This window comes from Cydia pomonella, chromosome 4 (assembly GCF_033807575.1).
Source record: "Cydia pomonella isolate Wapato2018A chromosome 4, ilCydPomo1, whole genome shotgun sequence".
Lineage (NCBI taxonomy): Eukaryota > Metazoa > Arthropoda > Insecta > Lepidoptera > Tortricidae > Cydia > Cydia pomonella.
This window is the reverse complement of record NC_084706.1, coordinates 22,897,368-22,924,343: the sequence shown is the minus strand read 5'-3', so window position 1 is coordinate 22,924,343 and position 26,976 is coordinate 22,897,368. Positions and strand designations below refer to the sequence as shown.

The window sequence follows — 26,976 nt, the reverse complement described above, 5'->3', positions numbered from 1 at the left end:
CCTCCGAAGTTGGCTGTCAGCAGGGCGACCCTCTCGGACCAGCCATCTTCAGTTTAGCTATCAATCCAATTGTTCAAAACCTAAATTCAAAATTTAACGTTTGGTATTTAGATGATGGTACCCTAGGAGGCGATGTTAACACTGTACTAGCAGACCTTTCGGAAATAAAAAGCAAATTTATGCTAATTGGCCTGGAATTAAATTTCGAGAAGTGCGAATTATTTTTAAACCGTTGTAATCCCGACATCGTATCAAAATTTCAAGCCATCACCCCTAATATAAAAGTAGTAAACAAGGACTCACTAAACCTCCTAGGGTCACCAATTTTCGAAGAAGCCATTACCAGCATCATTACAAACGCGATTACTAAATTCAAAAACTGCGCCGATCGCTTGCTCGACATCAATTCTCATTCCGCTCTGACTATTTTAAAATTCAGCCTTTTTGTACCAAAATTTACTTATTTGCTCCGCTGCTGTCCATTTTGGAAACACCAAAACTCCTTAACACCGATTGACAACCTTATTAGATCTTCCCTAGAATCCATTCTAAATATACAACTTAGCGAGCATTCTTGGAACCAGGCGTCCCTGCCCATCAGATTCGGCGGGCTGGGTACGCGCAAAATTTCTAGTGTTGCTTTACCAGCGTTTCTATCTTCCGTCCATGGCACGTCCTCCCTCGTAGGAAAAATATTAAAGGCCTGCACTTTAAACTACGAGACGGCGTGCTTGACGGAGGCCAGAAACGCCTGGCTGACGGCTTGTCCGGGTCAAAATTTACCTTCAAAATTAAACATTCAACGTTGCTGGGACGACACTTTGTGCAAAATTAACTTTGATAAACTACTTTCCAGCTCAGTTGGTCCTACACGCGCGCGGCTCCTCGCAGCTGCAGAACTAGAATCCGGCCAGTGGCTGCATGCCTACCCCTCCCCCCCACCGGTACATATCTAGAGCCGGATACCCTCCGTTTAGCCGCAAGCCTTAGATTAGGAGTAAAGGTCTGCGCACCCCACAGATGTCCCTGCGGCGCAACCGTCCACGTGCTTGGACACCACGGCCTTTGTTGTCAATTAAGTGCCGGTCGCCTCTCCAGGCACGCTGCCCTAAACGATATCATCCGCTGATCTCTTGCTACCGTCAACGCGCCGGCAATCCTTGAACCAAACGGCGTTTCGAGGGACGATGGCAAGAGACCGGACGGTATGACCCTGGTCCCATGTAAGATGGGTCGAGTGCTAGTCTGGGACGCCACATGCGTCGATACACTGGCACCTTTTTTTTTTTTTTTTTTTTTTTGACCCAGGGGGAATCCGTTATGGATCCCACTGGCACGGGAGAAGCCGAGTGGGTATGTCCGACTCCCACGGACTAAACCCCCTGGGGTGTTCCACCGCGCGCTTTGTGGACGGGGTTTCGGGAACGCGATTGTAGACTTCCGATACCCCGTCGGCGTTGCCATTACGGGCTCGACTTTTGTGGCTGCTGCTGCAGCCTACTCCGCTGAAGACGCCTCGGAACACTTGAGGGCCTTCCAGCTCGGAACCTCTTTAGGCGAGTGATGGAACTCCCGGCCCATCACCCGCAGGTTCCCGTTAAGGCGGTATCATTCGGGCTGCGTATGCCCTTAGACGCCGACCTGGCCTCTTACGGCGCTGAGGGAGCGAATTCGCATCGTCCTCGCGCATTCTCTCTGCAGCCTCCTTTTGCGACAGGACGGTGACGCTAAAGGAGGCCACTGCCGCCCACGCTTCCTCACTGCTGAGCATGCGGCTTATTAGCGCCGGCAGCGAGAGGTCTCCTCCTATGGCCGAGGACAGGATAGCGCGAGGCTCCGCCCACGCAGGGCACTCTTCGCGCGTGTGTTGCGCCGTGTCCACGGCTCCTCCATCGCAATGATGGCACGCTGTCGTCGGCTCCCTTCCCAACCTCTCACACAGGTACCAGCCGAAACAGCCGCGATACACTGGCACCGTCCCATCTACCAAGAACTTCGGCCAAGGCTGGGGCAGCTGCCGAGGCGGCTGAAACCAAAAAGGTTTCCAAATATCGAAGTCTCGGCCCCCAATACCACTTTGTGGCGTTTGGAGTCGAGACACTAGGGCCGTGGGGTCCAAGCGCCATGATACTATTTAAGGAAATGAGTAAAAGGCTCATAGACTCTACCGGTGACCAGAGAGCTGGCAGCTTTCTCTCGCAGCGCATAAGTATTGCCATTAAGCGAGGGAATGCTGCCAGCATCTTTGGCACAATGCCGCGGGGGCCTTATTTAGATATATTTTAATTTAGATTAGTTTTTACCATTTTGTTTTATTATATGCAGTAATGAAAATGAAGTAAATATATAGGTAAAAAACTTAAGTACCTAAGTCACCTGTTGTATGTAGTTGTGACATGTTTGCGTGTGTCTTTTAAACATGTATCGTCTATTCGAACACGCCACAACTACATACAACAGGTGACTTAGTTACGTTTTTTACCTATACATGGGTTAAAATAAGTGAATGGTAGTAAGTAAGTGCTCCAAAGGGGAAATCCTTGTAAGTTTTTAGGGTCGGCAACGCGCGTGCGTCTTCCTTGTGAATATCATATAAGTATTTATCAAAAAAAAATTGGATACAAGCTTTTATCGTTTGATTGTAGGTACTTTTCTTTTAACAGGTAGCTAATACTCATGGAGACAATTCTATCAAATCCAAACACAAGGTTGCGTGGTTTTATCACATTGTTCCTATGGCTCCCACCTGTGTCCATCATCAGATCAGATCCATATCATCATAATATTGCATTGTCATAGTCATAGTCATAGTAATTTATTTTATAAATCCAATTTACAGGTCAACATTAATAATTAACATCAAATTACTATACAGTAAAATTAAGCTTTACATCACGGTAAAATTACAAAAAATAACATTAAAATTTTCAATTAATACATTAAAAAAAACAAATAGTCAAGTCACAAATTCATTGAAATTATGATTATATCTAATAATTGTAAAATAGAAGTAATAAAAAATCAGAATAATTAATATATAATTAGGACTAACTGCCCTTATACATTAAAAATTCATTATAATTATAAAACGGGCGCTCAATAAGCCAGTGTTTTAGACGCCGTTTAAAGCTATGCAGACTTGTGGCCTCAGTGACAATACTTGGCAAGTTGGCAACCTGTTGTACACCGTGGGGCCCATCACGTGTGTTAGCTTGGATGACTTCACAAGTTTACGGCTAATACCCACGAGCTTGTTAGCGTTTCGCGTATTGTACTCGTGTACCATTGCGTTGGTTTTATAGAACGCAAGGTGTTCACGCACGTACACAGCTACTTGCATAATGACTACTGCGGGTAATGTGAGTATGCCCAGGTTCTGGGTTCGAATCCCGGCAAGAGCTTGTAATGATATAAAATGAAAAATATATAGTATCTACAAGCTGCAGACTTGCACGGACGCATTGAATTAATTCATTCATAAATTAACCATGCAATTTTCCGGCTGGGTTTACCTACATAGTCGTCGACAGATGCGTTTCCTTCGATTATTTGCATTTGAAGGGAAGGAAGTACACACTTATAATCGTTTTTTTGCCGTTTAGTTTCACTCTACTCTATGCCATTTAGGGTGAAATGGTAACCACCAGCCATACTTTGCGTAGTGACTTAGTTCATACTGAACAATTTTTATTATAGGACCAATGTCGAAATAGCGAAAAACATTTGGCTGTTTCATATAATCCGGCTGATGTGATGCCACTGATTTCTATTATAGACACATAATATGTCCCATAATGGGGCAGCCAATTTTTTTTCGTGATTTCGGCATTAGTCATAGTAAAAATTGTTCAGTATCACCTATAGTCACTGCTCACTACTCCGCAGAGTAAGGCTGGTGGTTAAAATTTCACCCTATAGTTTGGGACAGTCATGGGTACTACTTCTTTATTATAGAGGAGGAGGAGGAGGAGGAGCAGGAGTAAGAGATGTTTACTTAAAGATAAAGATAGTTTATTTTCCAAGTAGGCGTATCAAAAAGAGCTTATGAACTTCAAATAAAGCAACACCGGCTCTAACCCTACACCTCTGACACGAGAAGATTGAAATTCCTCCTAAACTGTAGGAGGGTATCCCAATATGGAACCGGCAAGAAACTCGGCGGGACACATCTTTTCAAAATATTATGTTATAACTAACATGCATTCAATAAAACATACATTAATTTATTTAGAATAGTAACATTTAAGTAATAAAAATATATTACAATATTTCTGCAATTATTCTTTTAATAAAGCCGAACCAAAAGAGACTTGAAGAAACTGTCGTCACCATCCATCGTCGACCATCATTCGACGCGCGGCAAGAAATATATTACCGATTAACATTCGCTCCTTGAGAAATATAGTGGCAATTATTGTTTGCTACGGGAAAAATGTACAATGAAATGACACGTAAACGCCCCTATGATGGGACTGGAACCAGTAATGGGATGGTATAGACAAATCCTGTTAAACAAGTATTTACCATCAGTTTTTAAATTCTGGTAACATTTTACCATAAGAGCCAAAGAGCTGCTTAAGTTTAATTTTTCATAGTTTGAATATTAATCGTGCAAAAACCTATAGTTTTCATTTGTCAATTATATTGAAACCAACTGCAGTAGCTTTCATTAAATACATAGAAAACATAAAGGTCGAATAGGACATTCAACCTTTAATGTGGTAGAAATTTTACAGGTGTCGGTGAAATATCAAATATACTCCAAATTTTCTCTTAAATGTCCCATGATTGATGCTGTTAACATATGGTTTTCAAGTAGCGATTGTAATAATTAGAACCAATACGTTGATAACGCCTGGACCGTGTCATATTGCCTGTGAAACCAATGTCGCCACCGTTCCCGACTCAATTCAGACTATACCTACTTAGAATCCTTCTGCAACATTATACCTACTTAGGTCATGTAGGTACCCTTGCCATGAGTTTACCGCGGCGTTTTCGCTAGCGAATGCTTATCCCTTACCAACCGTTCGTCTTTTTAACCGACTTCAAGATTTCAAAAGGAGGAGGTTCTCAATTCGGTTGTATGTTTTTTTTTTAATGTTTGTTAGGTACTTCATAACTCTGTCATTTCTGACCCGATTTTGAAAATTATTTTTTCGATTGAATTCATATATAGGTATATATTGGTTCCGTTTTTGTCAAAACTCAGTTCTGATGATGGGATCCATGAGGAATCGAGGGAACTCTTCAAATATGAACGGCATACATATAGTGATTTATGTATTTTGATCAACAAATCAAACATTTACATTAAAAAAGTGACATTTGATGAAGTAGAACTGCTGATGCTGATCACAATGGAACTCATCAACGACGCTTAGTTTCCGCTTGGCGATTTGTCTTCTTCATTATGTTTGTTAGGCAAATTAGGTTTTCAAGACACTTTTTTTTTAAAGCATTTATTTAACTTGCAATGTATGTATGTATGTATGTATGTATGTATGTATGTATGTATGTTTGTTCGGGTGGAATCTTGCAACTCAATTTTGAAGCAGATATCTTCAGCCGATTGAGCTGAAATTTTTCATACACGTTTAGTTTGGATGACAATGCATGATAAATTATGTGACGTCATTCTAAATCCAACATGGCGGACCATTCAAGATGGCGGAATAGTTATTTTTAATGCACTTCTACAATATGGGTATCAAATGAAAGGGATTGTTGACAGTAACTCGAAAAAATATGTGACGTTATTCTAAATCCAATATGGCGGAACATCCAAGATGGCGGAATAGTTATTTTTAATGCACTTCTACAATATGGGTATCAAATGAAAGGGATTGTTGAGAGTAACTCAAAATAACTAAAAAGTAAAAAATAAAATAAAAGTATTTTTTTTAATAAAAGCTTTTATTTAAATGCTCTAAAAAGGAGAAAATAAATTTTTCCTTTAAAATTTTAATCATCAACTCATAACCTCATTATACACAATTTATATGTTCATATAAGCTTGTTATAAGTTGATGATTAAAATTTTAAAGGAAAATTTTATTTTATTCGTTTTAGAGCATTTGAATAAAAACTTTTATTAAAAAAAAATACTTTTATTTTTCATCTATTTATTTTTGTCAAGATCGAGATCTGATGGTAGAATCTATGAGGAATCGAGGAAACTCCTCAGATGTTAAAAGCATACATATAGTGAATGTCATATTTTCTTTAACAAATCAAGCATTTACATTTTAATATTTCTATCCGACACAAAAGCGGACGATTCCACGGAGCCACGCCGTTCACCTCCAAAATAGTTTTTATTTTATGTTATTTGTTAAAAAAAAAAACTGTTTATTTCATACCAAAAAAACATGCATTTTTCTAGCTTAACTACTAATCCTAAATTAAAAAGATTTTTTGAGTTAAGGAGTCTAGGCGTGTAGAATTAATTATACAGCACACTTCATCTTTATATAAATTTGCATTATTTTCGCATTTTAAGCATATGTTTCTTTAACATAGATCTAACTTGCCCACATGTTCGACCTTCTAATGAGCTTACTAATTCATATGGAAATCTATTCAATATCGATGTAATATGTGCCTTGTAACCTGATTCAAATTTTAAAATAAATAAATAAATCAAAATGACCATGCACTTCTGCAGCTGCTGCTGCTGGAAGTAAAAAAAAACTTAATTAGATTTATAACCGTATAATTATAACAATTCCATACCTATAATTATTAAAGTAGGCAGTGAACATTGTTTACGGAATTTTACATGCATATAATTCATATAAAATTTCTTGATGCATTTGCAAAGGAAGGAAATCGGAAACCATTGTTTGCCCAGTTCTGATTGCGTACAAGGTTATTATTGCATTTCATATTTACGTCATTGCATTACATACTTAGTAAATAATGGGGCTTATTTATTAGGGTTTCGTATTCATCTAGAAAACCTTATAGTTTCGCCATGTCCATCTGTCCGTCCGCCCGAGGCTTTGATCCGTGATCGTTAGTGTTAGAAAGCTGTAATTTGGCATGGATAAATATTTTTATTTTTTTGCTTAGACCCAATTTAATAGTTCATAGTTTTGGGTATCGTGGGATAGGTAGGTCTTTGAAAACGAATCAGGGTCTTCAAAAACCATTTTTTGATACAGTTAATATTTATGGAAGAAATCAAATATGTGTCCCCCCCCCCCTCTAAGTTTTGAAACATGGGTCCAAAAAAATGAAAGAAAAAATCGTGAAATACAACATGAATAAGTACTTTCAATGAAAACTATAGCGAACACGATCGGTGCAGTCGTTTTTGAGTTATTGCAAAAAATCTTCTCTTAGTAAAAAGACGCACAAAGCGCTCAAAGTACGCTTGTAATGTACATGATACTTACTAATAGCCCCCATTTGGCCTATTTTGAGAGGATGGTAACTACTAAACTCTACATTGAGCATGGCCCGACATGCTTTTGGCCGGTTTTATATGTATAAATCCACTTGCAAACCTCTGTTAAATTTTGTCTCTTTTTAACAAACAGAAATTACAAAATGAAAGATGGTAAAGGGGTCAAAATTATTTTCGTTGGATTGTTTTTTGTCTCGAAGTCGAAATAATGTCACTGAGTGGAGCTTTTTCTCATCTAAAATCATAGACCTGTATATTACTTCGTAAAGACCGGCCTTACGAGCACTACGAATGGGGTCAATACATGGGTGTCAAAATCGCATTTAGTTACACCGCTGCGCTCAGTCGTGTGGCGAATTGGGTACTTGACACATGTTAAATATTATAACAAAATTTAGTTAAATGGATAGAAAATGAGCCATCCATTATAAAAAAGTATTTTACTTTCCTAATATTCGAAATGAAGCGTCATTTCGAATATTAGGAAAGTAAAATACTTACATCTGTATTTAAATCTCATTTAAATAAACATGTCTAAGTATATTCTTACATAGTACTTACTTCTTAAGGGTATTTTCAGTTAACAATTTAGGTAAAAGTATTTTATTATTTATTCTCGTTATTTATGGAATGCGGAGTACAGGTACATCATCCTTCAATTCCTCATATTATATTGTATCCAATCCAAATAAGAATACACATTGGTATACATAGAAGGCACAGATGAACCACACGGTGAATTCCTGTGACTGACTATGCCTGTAAGATAATATTTTCCCTCCTGCACTAACATGATTGGTCCACCAGAGTCGCCAAAGCACATATCTTGCCCATTCTTGCTTGATGCACAAAGAACTCCAGGTGTCACCTGCGCGTGTCTACTACAAGTATTAGGGGATACTAATTGGACTTGTGCGTGGAGTTTGATGGGAGATGATTGGCTGTGTTCGGTTTGACCCCAGCCGGTTATGATGAGAGGGGTGCCTTCGTATTTAGGTTCGTTGATGTTGAAAGTCGGTAGAAGAATAGGACGGATGTAGTCTGTAATAAAACAGGGAAATGTATAGGAATATCTAAACAAGTTTTACCACGGTATAACATTTGGTTCAACTTGTTTTTGTTATCATGTTTTTATCCCCAAAAAATGTGACGGAGTGGGACTTTTTGTATAAAATGAAATTTAAGTTTAAGTTTTCTGGTGTAAATCATAATCTATAACTAAAAAGACATAAATACATACATGACAACGAAAACATTTTGACCCATTAGCAACAACATTATTATCTAAATTATTAAATTAAACCTCTTTATAAGATCTATCAGGTCACCAAACACTTTCTGCTGAGATGAACAGAGATTTAATAACCCGCCCGCTTCAAACTTAGTGCGAAGAAAATGAGGAGGCGATGATAGTTTCCATTCTCCTTGTCGCGGTTTAAAAAAACGACAAAATTCAGGCATCTAAGCAAAATCAAAGAGCGAAAAATGTGCAAAACGAATCCACACTAAACCTGGCACTAAATAGGTACAAGCATTTACGTTTTAAAAGAAAGTATACCCGTGTTAGGAGCGTCTCCTCTGAGCGTCAACATGGCGATGTCGTTATGGAATACTTGTGGTTGGTATTGGTTATGGTAGACGATTTTCTCAGGCTGCATCACTACGGTGTGGACGCACAGGGCGCCGTCGCAGTCTGTCGGTGTGCGAGTGTCGTATTCAGCTAGGAACACGTTCACGCTGTTGAAATAAATAAATTTTTCGCTAGGGAACTAAAACATTAACATAAAATTGTTAAAGCTAGCTACCTTACTTAAAAAATATCTGAATTTAGCGACATAATCCAGCTGTGTAGTTAGCTAGTTAGTAGGGAGCTCATCATCATCATTGGGCACATTATCTATTGCAGATGATTGTTGTAGCATCGGGTAGGATCAAGTTGAATATGGCGGGGAGGTTGATCGTAACGTCTCCGATATCAGAACGGTATCTTCTACCACAGCATTCACAATTATGACGAGAATTCGCAGGAGGAGGTATGGCAGTGCGGAGTCCTGATATTAGAGGCTGATTGGACGCCCTAAGCTTAGTTAGATTCAAGAAGTGCTGCAAGGGACCAGGATTATAACCACGAAAATCTAAATTCGTAAATTGCGGGCATTTTTCTCTGTCACTCTAATTACGTCTTCATGAGAGTAAAAGAGAAAGATCTCCGCAATTTCCGAATTTTGGTTTTCGCGGTAGGCCCCCAGATCTGTATTCAACCCTACAGTTGGGAGAGTCAGGCTGATAAGACAGTGGCATCAAGTTCTCGAAGCGGTGTAAAGAATCATTACAAAGACCGATTGAAGATATGTTTTGTGATAATTTTACTGGTAAATAAATATGGCTATGATTTATGAAATAAGTGTATTAGAACGGGCTTCTCTCTCATTTAAGTCGAAAAAGTACTTGTAGAATAACTGGTATACAATTAAAATGACTTACTCCTCGTATCTATACGCGTGCTGGAGAACCACGCAGTGTGCTGCGGTGAGAACGTGTCGGTAGCTGATGAGCGACCCTCCACATGCTGTGCCGGCTACGTTGAGGTGCACCACCCACGGGTATAGACCGATGCCGGTGGGCTGGCCTCCTGAAAACAGTAGGTTGTTGGAAATGGTCCGGACTGAAATGGTGCCTTTCACCCAAGTTAAACACTTCGAATACATGTGTATAAAAAAAAAACTAAGTATAAACATTTATAGTATTTCTTGAGGGTACTCCTTATACTCTCAATTAAAAATTAAGTAAATATCTTTGTTTATGGAATAGGAAGTTTAATATTAGCATGGAACTTGTACAGAAAATCCATAAAATATTTTTTCTATATCTTATAAAATCTACTTTTAAACATTAAATGCGTCATTTAAACACGCAAGCTAATAAATATTAATAATCTTTGAAACAGCTTACTCGTGATATATGTGTGGGGAGCGTCGTGGGTACCACCAGACACATCCTGATCAGAACCTCTCAGTTGACCCGCGCCAGCAGACCTGCTTACACCCTCATCTACCAACCCCAGAACTACTAACGAAAATATCAACTTAAAAGTTAACATGATGAAAATGCTTTCCTCTTGTCTTAGTCCAGCCGTCAATATAACTTCTCTTTATGAAGCTCAGGAATAAACTGTTTGTATGTCTGGTTTACTTGGATATTTAAAGGTTGTGATTATAAGGAAATTCGTTAGTGATTATTGGGTATTGAATTTGAATTGTATCTGGTTTTCCTGTATTTTTAATGGTAAATGCACGTGATCACATGGGTAAATACAATGGCGGTAAATGTTTCATGTATTAGTAAACGTTGATGCTACTCTGCTGACGAGTTTATGTGTATAACAAAGAGTAAAGTAAGTATATTTACCAACCCCAACTCCCTTAAAATATATTATTTGTTAGGTGGGCTGGACGTCAATCTGGGAAGTATGGGCTGGAATGTGGGGTGAAGCGGGACTGTCCTTTCCTCGCCTTTTCAACCTATATATAAACAACCTTCTCGAGGAGCTCAGCAGCGCCGGCGTCGGCTGTTCTATAGATGGAAAGTTTGTTAATGATATCAGTTACGCCAACGCAGTTGGCAGCCTATGGACCAACTACACTCGAAAAAACATCAATACCCTAAGAGTCCAGTACATATTAGAATAACGCCTTCAGGATGCTGTTGGGGCTGCTGCGCTAGTGCACTGCGTCATGCAAAAATGAATATTTGTATTAGCTATGATAAATATGAATAATATGATTGAATGGAATTTAATGTAATTTGTGTTTGTAGCATGTAGGCACTAACTCTTAAATCTAAGTACTTGTATTGTATGTGAAATTATAGGTAGGGGTGTATAACCAAAGATCATTGATCTAACATTTGTTAAACGGAAGCTAAATATTATTATGTTATTCTAAAATGTATTTTTATTTTTTATTTACATTATTTATTTTTCAAATAAAAGTATTCTCATTTTAAAAGGACTTGCTGAAATAAAACTCGGCATGGACATTAAAGTAAGATACATACAAGTATATGTCTGGTACTAGTTTTAACCCTTTTCCAGGCCTCACCAAACTACAAGGTTTTCCCAAGAAATCCAAATATATTCCAATTAATCCAGCTTTGATGATTCATTTGAAGACAATCTGATTCTAATTTGAACCTTAAATCGGAATGCTAAAGTTGAAATTCTAATGGCGAGCATGTGGTCGATAAATCGAACTATACCTGGTAAAGGGTTAAATGTGGCGCCATCTAATAGACCAAAGGTCAAAGGTTAATTGGCGGCATCGTTTCGAGCGATAGCGCCACAACCTTTAGCCGATGCCCGGTAAGATGGCGCCACTTTTTGATATTTAACAAATTTAACACATATCAGTGAAAGAATAAGGATCAAAGTCAAACGGCGTTCTAAAAGTTTTAATCATATGTCGAAAGATGGCAGTAAATTTACTGTAAATACAAAGTTTTCTTTGATAATTCACCTCTATTTCAAATTCTCGTTGCTTACGACGAACCAAGTCTGAACGTGTATGTTCTAATAGTTCTATCAAACTACTAAGATCCTATATTTTGCTCCATTGATTTACGAGTATGCAGCATATTTGATGCACATGCGCGCCTAATTAGTCCAACTCATGCAAAGCTCGTTTAAAGCGCGTAATCTACAGCAAATCTAAGTCCGCACTCGCGGACGATTTGCTACACCTTAAGCCTGAAAGCATTTTAGGTTACATATATATTTTTTTATTGATAAAAATGTTTACATGACATTACAGTTGAACCAATACGTCACGAAACTTAAACTAACTAATAATTATAAGTATTAACAATTATAAAACAATAATGGCACATTAACAAATTAAATTGGGACAGTTGAGCACCTAGCATCCATCGCCTCACAGAATCTCAAGCATTCACTATACACTATATATATCGGAGCGGCAAAGGTGTTCACAAATATCTGAACAAAGTTTCTAATACCAGGACATTAACATACATGTGCTAACGTGTCATGCTGGGTTCTTAGGGCCACACTTGTGTATCTAGTCAGCGCTACAGAAAATGGCGTCGTTGCGCAGTTGGGCCAACGTTGCGTCGAGCAGCACTAGCAGCAGCCATAGAGTTGACTAGACGCCGACGCTCGGAAGACGCTAGTGTGAGGCTCTTAGAGTGTTTAGTACTTAAGATAACTATAGTAAACACCCCTATAATGGAACAGGCACCTGTATCTCTAATGGGATGGTATAGACAAATCCTGTAAAACACGTATTTATCATCAGTTCTAAATCGCTGGCAACATTTTACCAATTTTGTTTGAAAACGAATGGCGCCATACATCCCATGACTGGAGCAAAAACACAGTTTTAATTGGTTAATAATTTTGAAACCAATTGCAGTAGCTTTCTTTAAATACATAGAACACATAAAGGACTAACTTTTAAAGCGTAAAGCGATAGAAATTTGACAAGTGTCGGTGAAATATCAAAAACACTCCAAATTTTCTCTTAAATGTTCCATGATTTTGATGTTCTAGACCTACTCGTAATATGTGATTCCGTACGGAAAAAGAGGAAACTATTGACGGCAAAATACACAGGTTCGTCAACCTTTACGGTGAATGACTAAGGTATTAAAAATTATGATGCACAACATTGATAAATTATAGTTCATGTCATCCACGATGACGGGCAAATTTGTCAAATCTAACCATTAATAACATGATATTACGAGTTAAGGCACGCGTCTTTGTGAATGACACGATTTATTCGTATATTTTTTCAGGGACAAGTATCGACACAAGAGTCACTTGTTTTTTGTTGCTTCATCGGGTTTTAATGCACGTCATTTTATTAATACACATATAAAACAAACCCCTTGTTCATATAATTTATCAACCATCTTATAGTCATGATGTGTTGTCTCTTTCTAACAAATATAAACATGAATGTGAACAGAATTTAAAAAAAGTAGATTTCTGGTGACCAAAGTGCTGATACTATTTCCCCCATGTTTCATTATTGACAATATGTACCAAAACAGTAACAGACATTTGCCGTAAATAACATTAGATTGTATTCTAACCCATGGAATAGGTACTAGCCCACAACTACATATACAACCTAACTATAAACAGAGAAGTATTTTAGCTCAAAACCTAAAATAAATGAAGTTCCTATCTCTAAAAACTAAAAAACTAAAATACAAAAGTTTTAAAAAAAGTTTTTTTTTTCTTTATTAAATAAACCCATTTAAAAGCACAAAATACTTTTTATATACCTACGCCATATCCTTGTTTAGTCCTTATTTCGTTGTAAAGCAAATTTCTGTCATTAAGTAATTAATACCTAATAATAATAAAATTAATAACCTTCGGGGTAATTTACTTTTTGAAGTCAGTGCGAAACCAACATTTTCGATCTGATGTGGCAGATAGGAGATGTCCATGGGAACTCTGTGATAAAACACCGCAAACTAATTGTGTTTTGGGTTGTTAGAATTGTTCATATTTCATAAATAGGTAAGTACCTAAATTACTGGTCCCTGATTAATGGGCCCGGGTACGTCCTTAAACTACGTCCAAAAGAGAGGTATGGGCATTGTGAATTTCATCTTGCTTTGTGTGGTAGGGCACAGCCAGTGGATGTCATTCCAGATCTAGAGCAGAGCCCAACTGGGGAAGTACCTTACAGAAAACCAAATAACACTAGACCCTACTCATAGTGTTGTGTTCCTGCTGGTAAGTAAGGTTGCCAGAGCTCATCGAGGGGGGGGGGGTTAGGGTCGGCAACGCGCATGTAACTCCTCTGGAGTTGCAGGCGTACATGGGCTACGGAGACTGCTTACCATCAGGCGGGCCGTATGCTTGTTTGCCACCGACGTAGTATAAAAAAAAATAATAATACGAAAATGACGAGTATACGAAACTTGACCTAATATTTACAGCTAGGTACATACCTACCTGTAAATATTAGGTCAACGTAGCACACGTCCACACACATTCTACATAGAAGTTAGCGCTCTAGCTAACTGGACCACTGCAACTGATTTTCTCCCATCCCTTTTTGGCTGGTAGTCTAGAGTTTATGTCTTGGCTTGGGCATTAGATAAGCTAAGGGCCACTTGCGCCATCCAAAGTTAGCCACTAACCCAGGGTTACATTGTACTGGTAACACCGGGTTTAACCCCGAATCAGTGGCTAACCCTGAATGGCGCAAATGGCCCTAAAGAGGCCCACTTACTACCAGTTTGCCGGACGATATCAGCCTGTGAGTTATTCGCGATTGTCAGCTTTTGCGAATAACTGCAGGCAATGTCAATAGGTTGCAGGCCAATGTCGTCCGGCAAACTGGTAATCAATGGGCCCCTTGAACGCCAAGCGACATCGCATGACAAGAGTGCTCGATACATTTCTGCACTTACTTTCCCCACTCGTATTGACGATGTACTTACAAACTAAATAGTTCTTAATGTGCAACGTAATTAAACAATTACGAGTACATAATAAAATGTGAGAATTATCATATGACGTTAGCAACAGCATACTCGTTGCAATAACACATGCAACCCGAGACGTGTAAAGCATGTTAATGGCGCAGTGCATTAGTGCAAAGTTGCAAGCTGGGCTATTCGGTTACAAAGGAATTCCGACGTGTTTTATAACATAGACTCTGCCGGCGACTTTGTCTGCAAAGTAGACTTCCCCATTTCCTTTACTACGAGTATAAGAACTCGTGTGAATAACTACCTTAACTTAACTTTCAAACTTCTGGCGAGATTGCGAAAGAGTACTTCGACGTTCCTGGTACCAGCGGTGGCAGCATGGTTCCATTTTTATCACTTGTCACTATGCCCGTCACTTTCGCACTTACATACTTGTTAGAACGTTAGAGGCATGGTGACAAATGATGATAAAGAGCCGACCATCTTAGCCCTACTGGGACCCATATAACCATGATTGATATCAAACTAATCTGCATACTTTCAGGATTAAACCTTTGGAATCAATGGATTTTAGGAGCAAACAGTTGAAATCTCACGCTGGCATAAGCATAAAAATGGAAGGAAAATATCTAAATATCACCATTATCTATAATTAAAATTTGGGACGGGTACCGCCGTGACCGGGTGGTCTAGTGGTTAAGACGTTAGCCACGTAAGCTGAAAACGCGGAATCGTTTCCCGCCTCGGCAATGGGTGGACTTGGTCACTTTTTCTTTAGTGTATTATATCTATTTCAGTTTATACTATAATTTCAAATAATCAGAATATAATATAATCAGGTGGGCCGTATGCTTGTTTGCCACCGACGTAGTATAAAGAAAAAACTATCTAGAGTCGCGCCCAGCAGGGAAGCCAAAAATGTGCTGGTATCAAGATATCAAGAGAACAACTGGATCGAAATAGGTAGATAGAGTGCAAAATAGACCAGAATGGCAAAAATTAAGGGAGGCCTACATCTCTAAGATTGAGAAGGGTTAAGAAGAAGAATAATAATAAACTTTGGTATTTAGCGAGCCGGTCCATAGTTCAAAAGTTAATTGTAAGGGTAAACAAAATGTATACTTCTTAATGTGCCCATCCTGTATAACTAATAGTACATTATGATACAAGTGTGCTAAGTTGGTCATCATTTACAGCATTAGGCGATATTGTGCGCGCGAGCTGTAAGCGAGCGCGCAATAAGAAAGCCGATGTGTGAAGGCCATATGTAATGTAAAACGTTGTACGATACATGTGCGAATAGGTAATTCGCAACTCGTGTCGATTTAAAACACTCCCTGTTTTAATTTATCGCCACTCGTTTCGAATTTCCTATTTTTCGCACTTGTATCGTAATATTTAAGTAAAAATTTACGTGTGGTATCATTCAATAGGTCATCTTTGGTCATCTTTATTTTTAAACCTTTACCAGTTTATCATTAAACTTTCAGGCCCCAAAAAAGTTTCGGATACTGTACAGTAGGTGTGATGCATCAGATTTTGTCAAACTGCCTGTGTTTGCCAATTTTCACTAAACTGCCCTAACTCTTTCTGAAGAAAGAGTTATCTTCTAGAATCGACGAAGTGGGACCTTATAACTAAATTGGTCACATATTTGCAAGTTTTAAGTTCTGAATTATGAACAGGTTAAGGAAAAAGGTATCATTTCGGGTTTAATTAGTCATTATGAATAAACGTTTTTTAAGTAATAATATGACTAACATTTAATCATAACCACTAATTACCAATAACGAATTGCGGTGTGATTTATAAAAAAACATGTAAAACAAAATAAGCATAATTGCATCGTCATATATATGTGTACGTAAGTCATCAGGCCCCTTTTTCACGATCAACTTGATAATCAATAAAAGCTGTTTTTTTTTGCACGCCTGGATCAATCATTAGAGGGATGACACAATATTTTTGATTTTTTTTATACCACGTTGGTGGCGAACTAGCATACGGCCCGCCTGATGGAAAGCAGTTTGCGTAGCCTATGGTCGCCTGCCACTCCAAAGGTATTACATGCGCGTTGCCGACGAACTTCCGACTTCCGTATAGATTATTTTTATAAGTAAAAACGCTCTTAGCAACCTAAACGTGCTTTATTAAAACGTATCGACTGATAACCTTGAGTTTAGTTGAAAACGCTGACTGAAAAATACCGAAAAAAAAAACTAAAATGTTCTTTACTTCTTTACTTCCCAAGTTCCTTAACTAATGATTTTTGCTGATTTACTGCGTCTATCTTTACTGCAAAAGTTTGATGACCCCTGTGTTAATTTTAATGCATGCAGGGGCCCATTTCTCGATCAGTATTAGACTAACGGTATTTTTTCGTTCTTTTTAGGGTTCCGTAGCCAAATGGCAAAAAACGGAACCCTTATAGATTCGTCATGTCCGTCTGTCTGTCCGATTCTGTCACAGCCACTTTTTTCCGAAACTTGGTAAGTAGATGTATTCTATGAACCGCATTATGATGTTTACACAAAAATAGAAAAAAAACAATAAATTTTGGGGGTTCCCCATACTTAGAACTGAAACTCAAAAAATCTTTTTTCATCAAACCCATACGTGTGGGATATCTATGGATAGGTCTTTAAAAATGATATTGAGGTTTCTAATATCATTTTTTTCTAAACTGAATAGTTTGCGCGAGAGACACTTCCAAAGTGGTAAAAAGTGTGTCCCCCCCCCCCCCCCCCCGTAACTTCTAAAATAACAGAATGAAAAATCTAAAAAAAATATATGATATACATTGCTATGCAAACTTCCACCGAAAATTGGTTCGAACGAGATCTAGTAAGTAGTTTTTTTTTAATACGTCATAAAAATTAAAAAAAAAAATTTTTTTCATCAAACCCATACGTGTGGGGTATCTAAGGATAGGTCTTCAAAAATGATATTTGCAACAGCTGCGTAAGATGTACTGGCTTTTAGAACGCAAATCCCAACTCAGCCTAAATAATAAGCTCCTACTTTATAAGTGTATACTAAAACCTATATGGACTTATGGCATCCAGTTGTGGGGAACAGCCTCAAAATCCAATCTAGGAATACTACAGCGCTTCCAATCAAAAATACTACGAATTATCACTAAAGCCCCATGGTACATCAAAAACGAGAATTTACATCGAGATCTCCAAATCAAAACAATAAACCAAGAAGTGTCAGACACCTTAGACAAATATAGTAAAAGAATGGAGAACCACCCAAACTTACTCGCGAGAAACCTGATGAAGGAACAACCTAATACAACTTTTACAAGGCTGAAGAGAAGAGCACCTCAAGATCTTAATCTAAAATATATATAAGATCTTTTTTTTAAATTGATGGGCGTATCAAAGGATATCGCACCACGCACGACCTCAAAAAAAAAACGTAATCTCCAGCTAAATGTCAAAGATAGACAGCTTGCAGGATTAAAAAAAGTATCAAAAAAAAAAAATATTTAGGTTTCTAATATCATTTTTTTCTAAACTGAATAGTTTGCGCGAGAGACACTTCCAAAGTGAAAAAAAGTGTGTCCCCCCCCCCCTGTAACTTCTAAAATAACGGAATGAAAAATCTAAAAAAAATATATGATATACATTACCATGCAAACTTCCAACGAAAACCAGATCTAGTAATTAGTTTTTTTAATACGTCATAAATGGTACGGAACCCTTCATGGGCGAGTCCGACTCGCACTTGGCCGCTTTTTAATTATTTCATTTGTAATTGGCCAAAAATAAACCGAAATAAATGTTTATTTCGACGTATTTGCAAAAAACCGGTTCAGATCTCTGATCCACGAAGTGTTAAATTATACGGGTCTCCATGACACCGTGCTTTTAATATTAGTCTAATAACCTTCGAGAAATAAGCCCCAGGATATGGTGAAGATAATATCTACCAGTTGCAAGGCACGGAAACGGTTTACTAAATACCGGGTTATTTCGGTTTTAAGAATTTTATTGTATCCTAAAAACAACGGTTTATTCGACGAGCAACGAAACGGCCGGCCAGCCTGATGGTGTGCCACGTAAACATAGACACTAGGAAGAAACCGGATTTTATAGCTCTAAACCGGTTAATTTGAGAAGAACTGTTCTCATAAAAACCGGTTTTAAATAACGGTTTCTCGAGCGAAACCGAAATTTGAAGGTTTTGCGCCAAGTACTTGATAACGGTTAAGAAATTTAACCGGTTTCCGAGCCTTGACCAGTTGCCTGTGCATGCTGTGCAAGAAGTATGTACATGCGTAATTATTGTGTGTTGTGTGTATGTGCCTGTGTCTGTAATTATTCAGGGCTCAGTCCAGTCATTATGTCTGCGTTTTCGCGCACTCAGATTTTCCATATGAACTTGACTAACGGATGAACAGTCAGCTGAAGGGTGCACACATTTCTATGACAGCCGACTGCAGCTGACTGTACATACGGACGAAAGCCCTATTGAAACTGTATTGACGTCCCTAGTTGACGCGTTTACTATCAGGTACGTAATATTGACACCTAAATAATGTGTAATCTGTCTAACAATAAAACTATGACACATCAAGGTATAAAGAACATACACACTCATTGTGGCTTTTTCCCTAATGGCCTATAAAATACCCTAGCGATTTGAACAGAAATACAGTTCATTGTTAAACCCTCCACTTAGCAGTGTCACAGACTATTGGTAGTATCATCATGTTTAAGTTAACACTTCTATTAGTGTCTGCTATGGTGGTGGATGACGGTCTGTGTAGATTCACAGCCAGTATGAATCGATTGGGGACATTTGGACAGCACGAGAAGTTGAAGGGTCCTCTGGAAGAACAACTCGGACGTTCCACAGATAAGAACGCTTCGCATATCCCTCCTGATAAATTTATAATAGGTAAGGTTACCTTCGAAGTATGGTTGGTATTCTGTGTGCTTAAAATAATATGGCAATATCACAATATTTTAAAAATGTTTCAAATATTATCTTTTTTTAGGGTTCAGTACCCAAAGGGTAAATCGGGACCCTATTACTAAGACTTCTTTCGACGACCGGTCTGGCCTCGTGGGTAGTGACCCTGCCTATGAAGCCGATGGTCCCGGGTTCAAATCCTGGTAAGGGCATTTAATCGTGTGATGAGCATGGATATTTGTTCCTGAGTCATGGGTGTTTTCTATGTATTTAAGTATTTATCAATATTTATATATTATATATATATCGTTGTCTAAGTACCCTCAACACAAGCCTTATTGAGCTTACTGTGGGACTTAGTCAATTTGTGTAATAATGTCCTATAATTAAAAAAAAAAGACTCCGCTGTCCGTCCGTCCGTCCGTCTGTCTGTCACCAGGCTGTATCTCATGAACCGTGATAGTTAGACAGTTGAAATTTTCACAGATGATGTATTTCTGTTGCCGCTATAACAATAAATGCTAAATTGGCTCTCCATCCGTCGTCGTAGGTCCCTTAGAATCCTGAGTATTTTATTCTCCATTTTGTTCGAGCCTTCCTCTCCTGGTTATCTTAAACGTAAATTCACTTTCATCACCCCCCGTCCAGGATGTGAACTCCGTTCCTCCTGTTCTCTCAAACTCTCGATTCCTTCTCAACGTACTGGTTTTATGTCTAACTTTTTCGCCGTTGAAGCAATCCGTCTCACGAATTCCCTCCCTCTCTTTATTCGACAAGCCCCAAGCAAACCCGCTTTCAAACGACTACTTCGCAAGCATGTTCTGTCAGAAGAAGTTAAATAAGGTTCTATGTTTTATACTTTATATAAGTAGTAGTATTTAACTGTTTATATATTTTTAATATTATTTGACTTCACGTTTAATTTTTTCCTTATTATTTGTTATTATTTTTTCCTGCACCAACATACACAAATGTCTCTGTATGACCCAATGGTTGACTGGTAGAGAATGCCTTTTGGCATTAAGTTCGCCGTATGTACATTTTTCTTTATGTGTGCAATAAAGTTTAAATAAATACAAAAAACAGAATAAAATTAATATTTAAGGGGCCTCCCATACAATAATCGTATTTTTTTGCAGTTTTTATAGATAATGGTACGGAACCCTTCGTGCGCGAGTCCGACTCGCACTTGGCCGGTTTTTTTTATTCACACGAACGGTGTATACCAATTACACTTGCTATAATTCTTAACCCAATTTACATGTTGTTATATTATACATACTACTTAACGCATTTATCTTTTACCAAATATCTTTAGTCATGTACAGTACACTGGCATATCTCACATATACAATAGGCGAGGCACTTGGACGTCAGTGTTGGCCGATGACCATTAACCGTTAAAAATTGAACCGTAAACTGTAACCGTCCGATACAGTTTACGGTTCAATTTGTAATGGTTATTGGTCAATTCTAATTAACGTTCAGCCAACACTGCTGGACGTTAGCCTAGGATAATGATCAGCGAAGATGTCCACTCTTCCTTAGGGCGTGGGTAATGTTGTAGATAACATTTTTTTTCTCGTTGAGTATTTGACAGAAGTTGTAGGTTAATAGTTAGGACCGTTTCAAATATATAGGTTTAGGATTACGAGTAGGCTTACGAGATATAGATTTTTTATTGATTACGAAGTTATTCACAAAAATAAATACCTATAAACAGTAATAACATTTCACATGATTTAAAAATAATTAATAGCGAGATTTTTTCGTTTAATTTTGCTTTTTTTTTAGAGGGCAGTCCTACAGGCATAGCGCAGTACCCATGGCTCGTCCACCTCACCATGAAAATCCATGAACCGATGGGGACCAACATAGCGGCTTGTGGGGGATCCCTCATCAGCCCACGTCATGTCCTCACCGCTGCACACTGCTTGGATTTCGATATCAAAAATTATGAGGAGTAAGTATGAAATTGTCGAATGAGCGAAGTGTGTCAATTTCCTTGGTAAAATGAGTGACGTTCGCCGCCACATCCGAACGCAACCTTTAGGGCCAGTTAGACAATATAATCTTCAGACCACCAATACATTTTTTACCATAAAATATCGTTTGAACGGGTGACAGATGGATTGATTGACACCTAACATTGAACATTTAACCTACATTTCTGGGTCGGTAAGTAACGACGGCACAAGCGTCAATGTTTACGGTAATTCCTCAACAATATCATTCCCCTGGATATACCTATTTGCAAATTCCCAGGAGATTCCACTTAGCAGTTTTGGTTGAATTTTGAATGTCAGACGACTATTTTCACTGTGGTGATGCGATGTGAAGCAGGAGCCTGCGGGTGCTACTGACCCTCAGAGCGTTTTTACATTTCCCAGTCCAATATCGGATGTTCCTTCCTTGGATCCTTGGAGTAAGACAGCTTTCTAAAAATGCCCCATTGCATTAATTTCTTTTATTTTTGCACAATATATGCACTCACATTTATTAAATAAATGTAATAATTTGATGAAATTCATACATACTTAAATTATTAATTATTTACCTAATACCTCATTTTGTTCATCAAAGGAGTAAATATATGTTACAATTACAATATGGATCCCTTCCTATAATACAATTTATCTAAGTCTGCAGAAAATTCTCCAGATGCCTTAGCTTGGCATTGTCAGCATCATAAAGATAGTGACAGCTAAAGTTGCCAAATCGGAACACCTTTTCGAGCAACACCGGCTTCCGACACATCGGAAGAGAGGAGCCCAAGCAATATCTTACCGTACAAATCGACATTTTTTGCGAGGGGAAAGTGCACACAGTTGCACTTCTCACTCCAAAAAGAAATACAATCAAAAACAATCGCAAAATTCAATCTGTAATGACAACACAAATACACAGAAAATGACACACGTCGAAGACAAATCTTGCACACCTCTTTTTGTATACGGACGAGTCACAACATGCACCGCGCTGTGCCCAGTTGAGTTGGGCATGTGCAGGGGAGATAATGCGAATGCCAACTCCCTTCCCGGTGTTGTTGAAAGGAACAAATCCTTTGTAATAACCGTGGTATAATAGCTCACTTTAGCCGTCACAATCTATTACCTATATGTGCCAGAATGGCTGTATTGCAGATATTGTAGAATTTCCATACAGGATTGTACTAGTGTTGCAGGCGTCCGTAGGCTACGGTGATTGCTTACTATCAGGTAAGCCGTATGCTGGTTTGGCACCGGCGTGGTATAAAAACATGTAATTTTGATTAACAGTTAACACTATTTGTTTGAACAGCGTGAGCGTCTACCTAGCAGAGTACAACACCCGGACTTTCCCAAATGACTGCAGCGGGAGCCAGTGCGTCCAGAACGTGCTGATGCATCCAGACATGGTTACCATACACAAGCAGTTCGATCGACGTGAAATCCGTAACGACATCGGCATGTTACGGTTAGCCGGACCCGCTCCTAACTCTGGTAACAGATGCGCAAGTTAAATTTCCAAATAAGTAGTTATAAAATTTCTCGGTCTGTAAAATTTCCAAAGATATAAAGAATGGTTCCATCTTGGGAATGGAAAAAAACGTTTTCTATACAAACGAATGTCAAAAAGTTTCAAATATTTCGCTATTTTGAAAACTTTCCGATGGCACATATTCCCCAGACACCCAGACAGGTAACATAGTTACACTTACATCGGATTGTATATGGTATCGCTTTGTAGGAGTTTTCAAGTTCAAAGCAAACACATAAGAGGTAGGTACATGGTAGGCACCTAATATAAAAATTGTTGTTTAATATCTGGGAGACTGAGCTTTGCTCGGAAAACTCGAAAATGCGAGTTTACTGGAGATAAAACCTACCTAGATCGATTTTTCGATATATGGGATAGAGCAAATTTTATCGAATGCGTTAGAGCCCCCCCCCCCCCGTTTAAGAAAATCTGACATTGTGTTTAAAAGTTTTTTTAAATCTTTTTTATATTTGTTGTATTTTACACGCTTGCTTTTTTATTTTAGAATACATTCGTCCGATCCCCCTGCCCACCTTCAACATCAACGACGCCAAATACGAAGGAACTCCTCTCACCATCGCCGGCTGGGGTCAGACAGAACACGGTCCAGCATCGTCTATCAAACTACACGCACACGTCCAGCTGATCTCCCCAAACACATGCAGAAAATACTTCCCGGTGACTGATGGCATGTTGTGCGCAGCAGGGAGAAACGGACAGGACTCATGTTTCGGAGACTCCGGGGGCCCAATTATGGTCGAGCAGCAAGGACGCTTCCAGCTTGTTGGAGTTGTCAGCTATGGGGATAGCAAATGCGGGGGTTCTAAGCCTTCTGTGTACACTAATGTGTTCTCTTATTTGGGTTGGATCCAGAATACTATGAGGAATTAGGTTCGATCCCATAATGGATTCGCTTTGTTGACGAGTTAATCATATTCTATTAGTAATCTATCATCTAACTTTTTTATTACTTAACTTTAATTTAGGACATAAATATTTAACCCTGAGCCGTCACTGGCAGCGGTAGCCCCTGACAACAGCTATGTCTCTCCGGGACACTGCTATAGGGACCGTGCGCGTTGGAGGGTCTGCCATCTTGTGGTCTGAATCAGAACCATAAACAGGCACATTTACACGTCAAGTGTTTTCTTGTGCATAGTAGGTTCTGCCATCTTGTGGGCTACATCGAAACAAAAAACATCACATTTACGCCTCGCGCCAAAAATCAGACGGCTCCTGTGCTGCCTCCTACAGTTCATGCACGCTCCCTATAATGTTTTTCACATAGCTTGGGTTCTGCGACAGCTGTCATCTCAATACAATTTCTAACCTTAAAATGCCAAATTGACTATGTCCCTTCGGCCGCGTACGCAACCAGAGCTTCGTAACCAGATGCGATCGAAAACTATTTCTGCCTTGTACGAAACCGGTTGCGATCAAAAACTAATTTCGTCTTACCCGTAACCAGTTACGATCGAACACCTCTCGTTCTTATACGAAACCAATGTCTGGGTCATCTAGCTATAGGTTTTTTTTTTCAAATTTTTTGTCATGATACTCATGATAATTTCTTATCCTGAATGTCAGTGCTCCATGTCTCTTAAGCCAGTGTCTTTTAAGGAACAAGGTTACATTGTATTTGCCAACAAAGTATTTGAATATTATCAACTGGTACAATTTTTGTGTTCTGATTTTTGACTAGATATATAACGTGTACAGTACTTATACTGTATAACAAGGTGTATAAATATAATCTTAGCTGACTTTATCAACGGTCGAAAGGTTTCGTACAACAAAGAAAAGTGTTCGATTCGAAAGAAATTATCATGAGTATCATGACAAAAAATTTGAAAAAAAAACCTATAGCTAGATGACCCAGACATTGGTTTCGTATAAGAACGAGAAGTGTTCGATCGTAACTGGTTACGGGTAAGACGAAATTAGTTTTTGATCGCAACCGGTTTCGTACAAGGCAGAAATAGTTTTCGATCGCATCTGGTTACGAAGCTCTGGTTGCGTACGCGGCCGAAGGGAACTATGTATGACAGAGCTGTCTTAAACAGAGACAGCAGGATTCATCTATTTCTGGCATTTAAATTATATTAATATAATTTAAAACGAGTGGTCAATACCACTAGATTCCCAATTTCTACCGCTCGTATTTCAAAACTGGCAATTCGCCGTTATTCGCAGATTTTCAAGTGACGAAATCGAGTGCTCGATATTCAAAAATCAGCCCTCTGTAGGGGAAAAACATCCGGACATACGAATGCTGTTCTGCTCAAGCTTAAACGGAGACTTTCGCTAACGCTCGATCAAAGATTTTGTCATCTGTACCCCTAGCGTAAATTTATTCGATGGCGTAATTCATTTTATATGGGATTTGGAGTTTCCTAAACGTTCCGCTTGGCGCGCTGTTTCTAAATCCCATAATAAATAAGACTTAATGTAAACGCGTACGTCACGTCACGAAACCGAATAAATTTACACTAGGGGGCTCTGGCTGGTAACTGGCGCAGGGAAGGTACACAAAAATTAGGATATGAAATCAAGATCAAAATTTTTATTCTGTAGGTAAATAGGTTTATGCTAACTCTTTTACACTACATCTTGTGTCTACATTTTATATTTCAATATTATACATATTATATTACATTACGTATATGTACCCAATTAAAGTTATGCAATTAGTGCTAATTAATACTCAGTTATTATAAAACAATCAAAACACTTTCAAGTACCTACAATAAGCACTGATTTAAACTTTCACGATTTATACACATAATTAAATTATACGGCCCGATTCGAAGAATGAGATACGATAAAGATAAGTTCTGGTTTAGATATTTTCTCATTTAGATATCGTTTATATGTCGTATATTGACGGAAGCAGCTCGATTCGGGCAACCCATGTCACTTTGAAGTTAGCATTATCGTAGATAGATCTTATTGGGATCACAGCGGAATCGAAATAAACGTCAATTTCGACATGTACTTTTAGGTATCGATCTTTAAAAGATATTTCCAAGATCTTAAACGTGTCTTAATCATTCTTCGAATCGGGGCGATAGAAACGATACTTAATCGCGTATTAAGTTTTAAATTGACTTCCGACGTTTCGAGGACGGCGTTGGCCCCGTGGTCTCAGAGAAGACTGGCTAAAGTTGAAATCAACATCTAGCCGCGCTAGTTTTTCGTACTACCCGCACTTGGTCTTGTTTATCAATTTGAACGTTTTGCCCACTAGGGATGTTACTCTATCGACACACAACACTAACGATATTCGATTTTTCGACTGTCGATATTCGTTTCCGCTTACATTGTAACGTAGATACGTTACGTAACCTAGGTTAGGCCTAAAACGTACCCTACCCTACGACTCTAAATCGTCTGCTTGCGGCGGAATTTTCGGTAGAATAAATTCAGTTCTTTATTTAACTCTCTGTTTTATTTATTCACACCGCCAACCGTAGCAACATATACTAATGAGTGTATTCCATGTGAATGAGCCCCAAACCCTCGTACCGATTGAAATTGCAATATTTCCAGTTAAGCCCCGTTTCTATAATGTATTAATACCTACACTTCTTGCTTCAATATTCCAACAATTTTGTGCCTTCTAATATGCTTAATTAAATTACCAAAAGTAA

General features: G+C 38.5%; 2 protein-coding genes and 1 long non-coding RNA gene across 3 annotated transcripts; 1 reads left to right on the top strand and 2 right to left on the bottom strand.

Annotated features, from left to right (window-relative positions):
* Positions 1–473: 473 nt before the first annotated feature.
* Positions 474–2,944, bottom strand: LOC133517280 (uncharacterized). The gene is made up of 2 exons (XR_009799350.1): positions 1,976–2,944; positions 474–1,277 (listed from the first exon to the last, which is right to left on the bottom strand). It is a non-coding gene; the product is annotated as an uncharacterized LOC133517280 (long non-coding RNA).
* Positions 2,945–6,219: 3,275 nt separating this feature from the next.
* On the bottom strand, positions 6,220–11,142 carry LOC133517279 (venom protease-like). Its single transcript, XM_061850513.1, has 4 exons — positions 10,364–11,142; positions 9,896–10,043; positions 8,970–9,148; positions 6,220–8,452 (listed from the first exon to the last, which is right to left on the bottom strand). Exons 1-4 carry the CDS (start codon positions 10,509–10,511, stop codon positions 8,067–8,069), a joined length of 861 nt encoding a protein of 286 aa, XP_061706497.1. The 5' UTR covers positions 10,512–11,142; the 3' UTR covers positions 6,220–8,066.
* Positions 11,143–19,194: 8,052 nt separating this feature from the next.
* On the top strand, positions 19,195–26,976 carry LOC133517277 (phenoloxidase-activating enzyme-like). Its single transcript, XM_061850511.1, has 4 exons — positions 19,195–19,792; positions 21,602–21,770; positions 23,108–23,289; positions 23,832–26,976. The coding sequence occupies exons 1-4, from the start codon at positions 19,603–19,605 to the stop codon at positions 24,215–24,217; spliced, it is 927 nt and encodes a 308-aa protein (XP_061706495.1). The 5' UTR covers positions 19,195–19,602; the 3' UTR covers positions 24,218–26,976.

What these genes read in the sequence shown, in the direction of transcription:
- LOC133517279 (XM_061850513.1), bottom strand. Translation starts at nt 10,511, where the DNA reads ATGTTAACTTTTAAGTTGATATTTTCGTTAGTAGTTCTGGGGTTGGTA. An exon ending in TCCCCACACATATATCACGA is followed by an intron (nt 10,044 to 10,363) that starts GTAAGCTGTTTC and finishes TACTGTTTTCAG; the next exon opens with GAGGCCAGCCCACCGGCATC. An exon ending in CACGCGTATAGATACGAGGA is followed by an intron (nt 9,149 to 9,895) that starts GTAAGTCATTTT and finishes TTATTTCAACAG; the next exon opens with CGTGAACGTGTTCCTAGCTG.
- LOC133517277 (XM_061850511.1), top strand. Translation starts at nt 19,603, where the DNA reads ATGTTTAAGTTAACACTTCTATTAGTGTCTGCTATGGTGGTGGATGAC. An exon ending in GATATCAAAAATTATGAGGA is followed by an intron (nt 21,771 to 23,107) that starts GTAAGTATGAAA and finishes TTGTTTGAACAG; the next exon opens with CGTGAGCGTCTACCTAGCAG. An exon ending in CGGACCCGCTCCTAACTCTG is followed by an intron (nt 23,290 to 23,831) that starts GTAACAGATGCG and finishes TTTTTATTTTAG; the next exon opens with AATACATTCGTCCGATCCCC.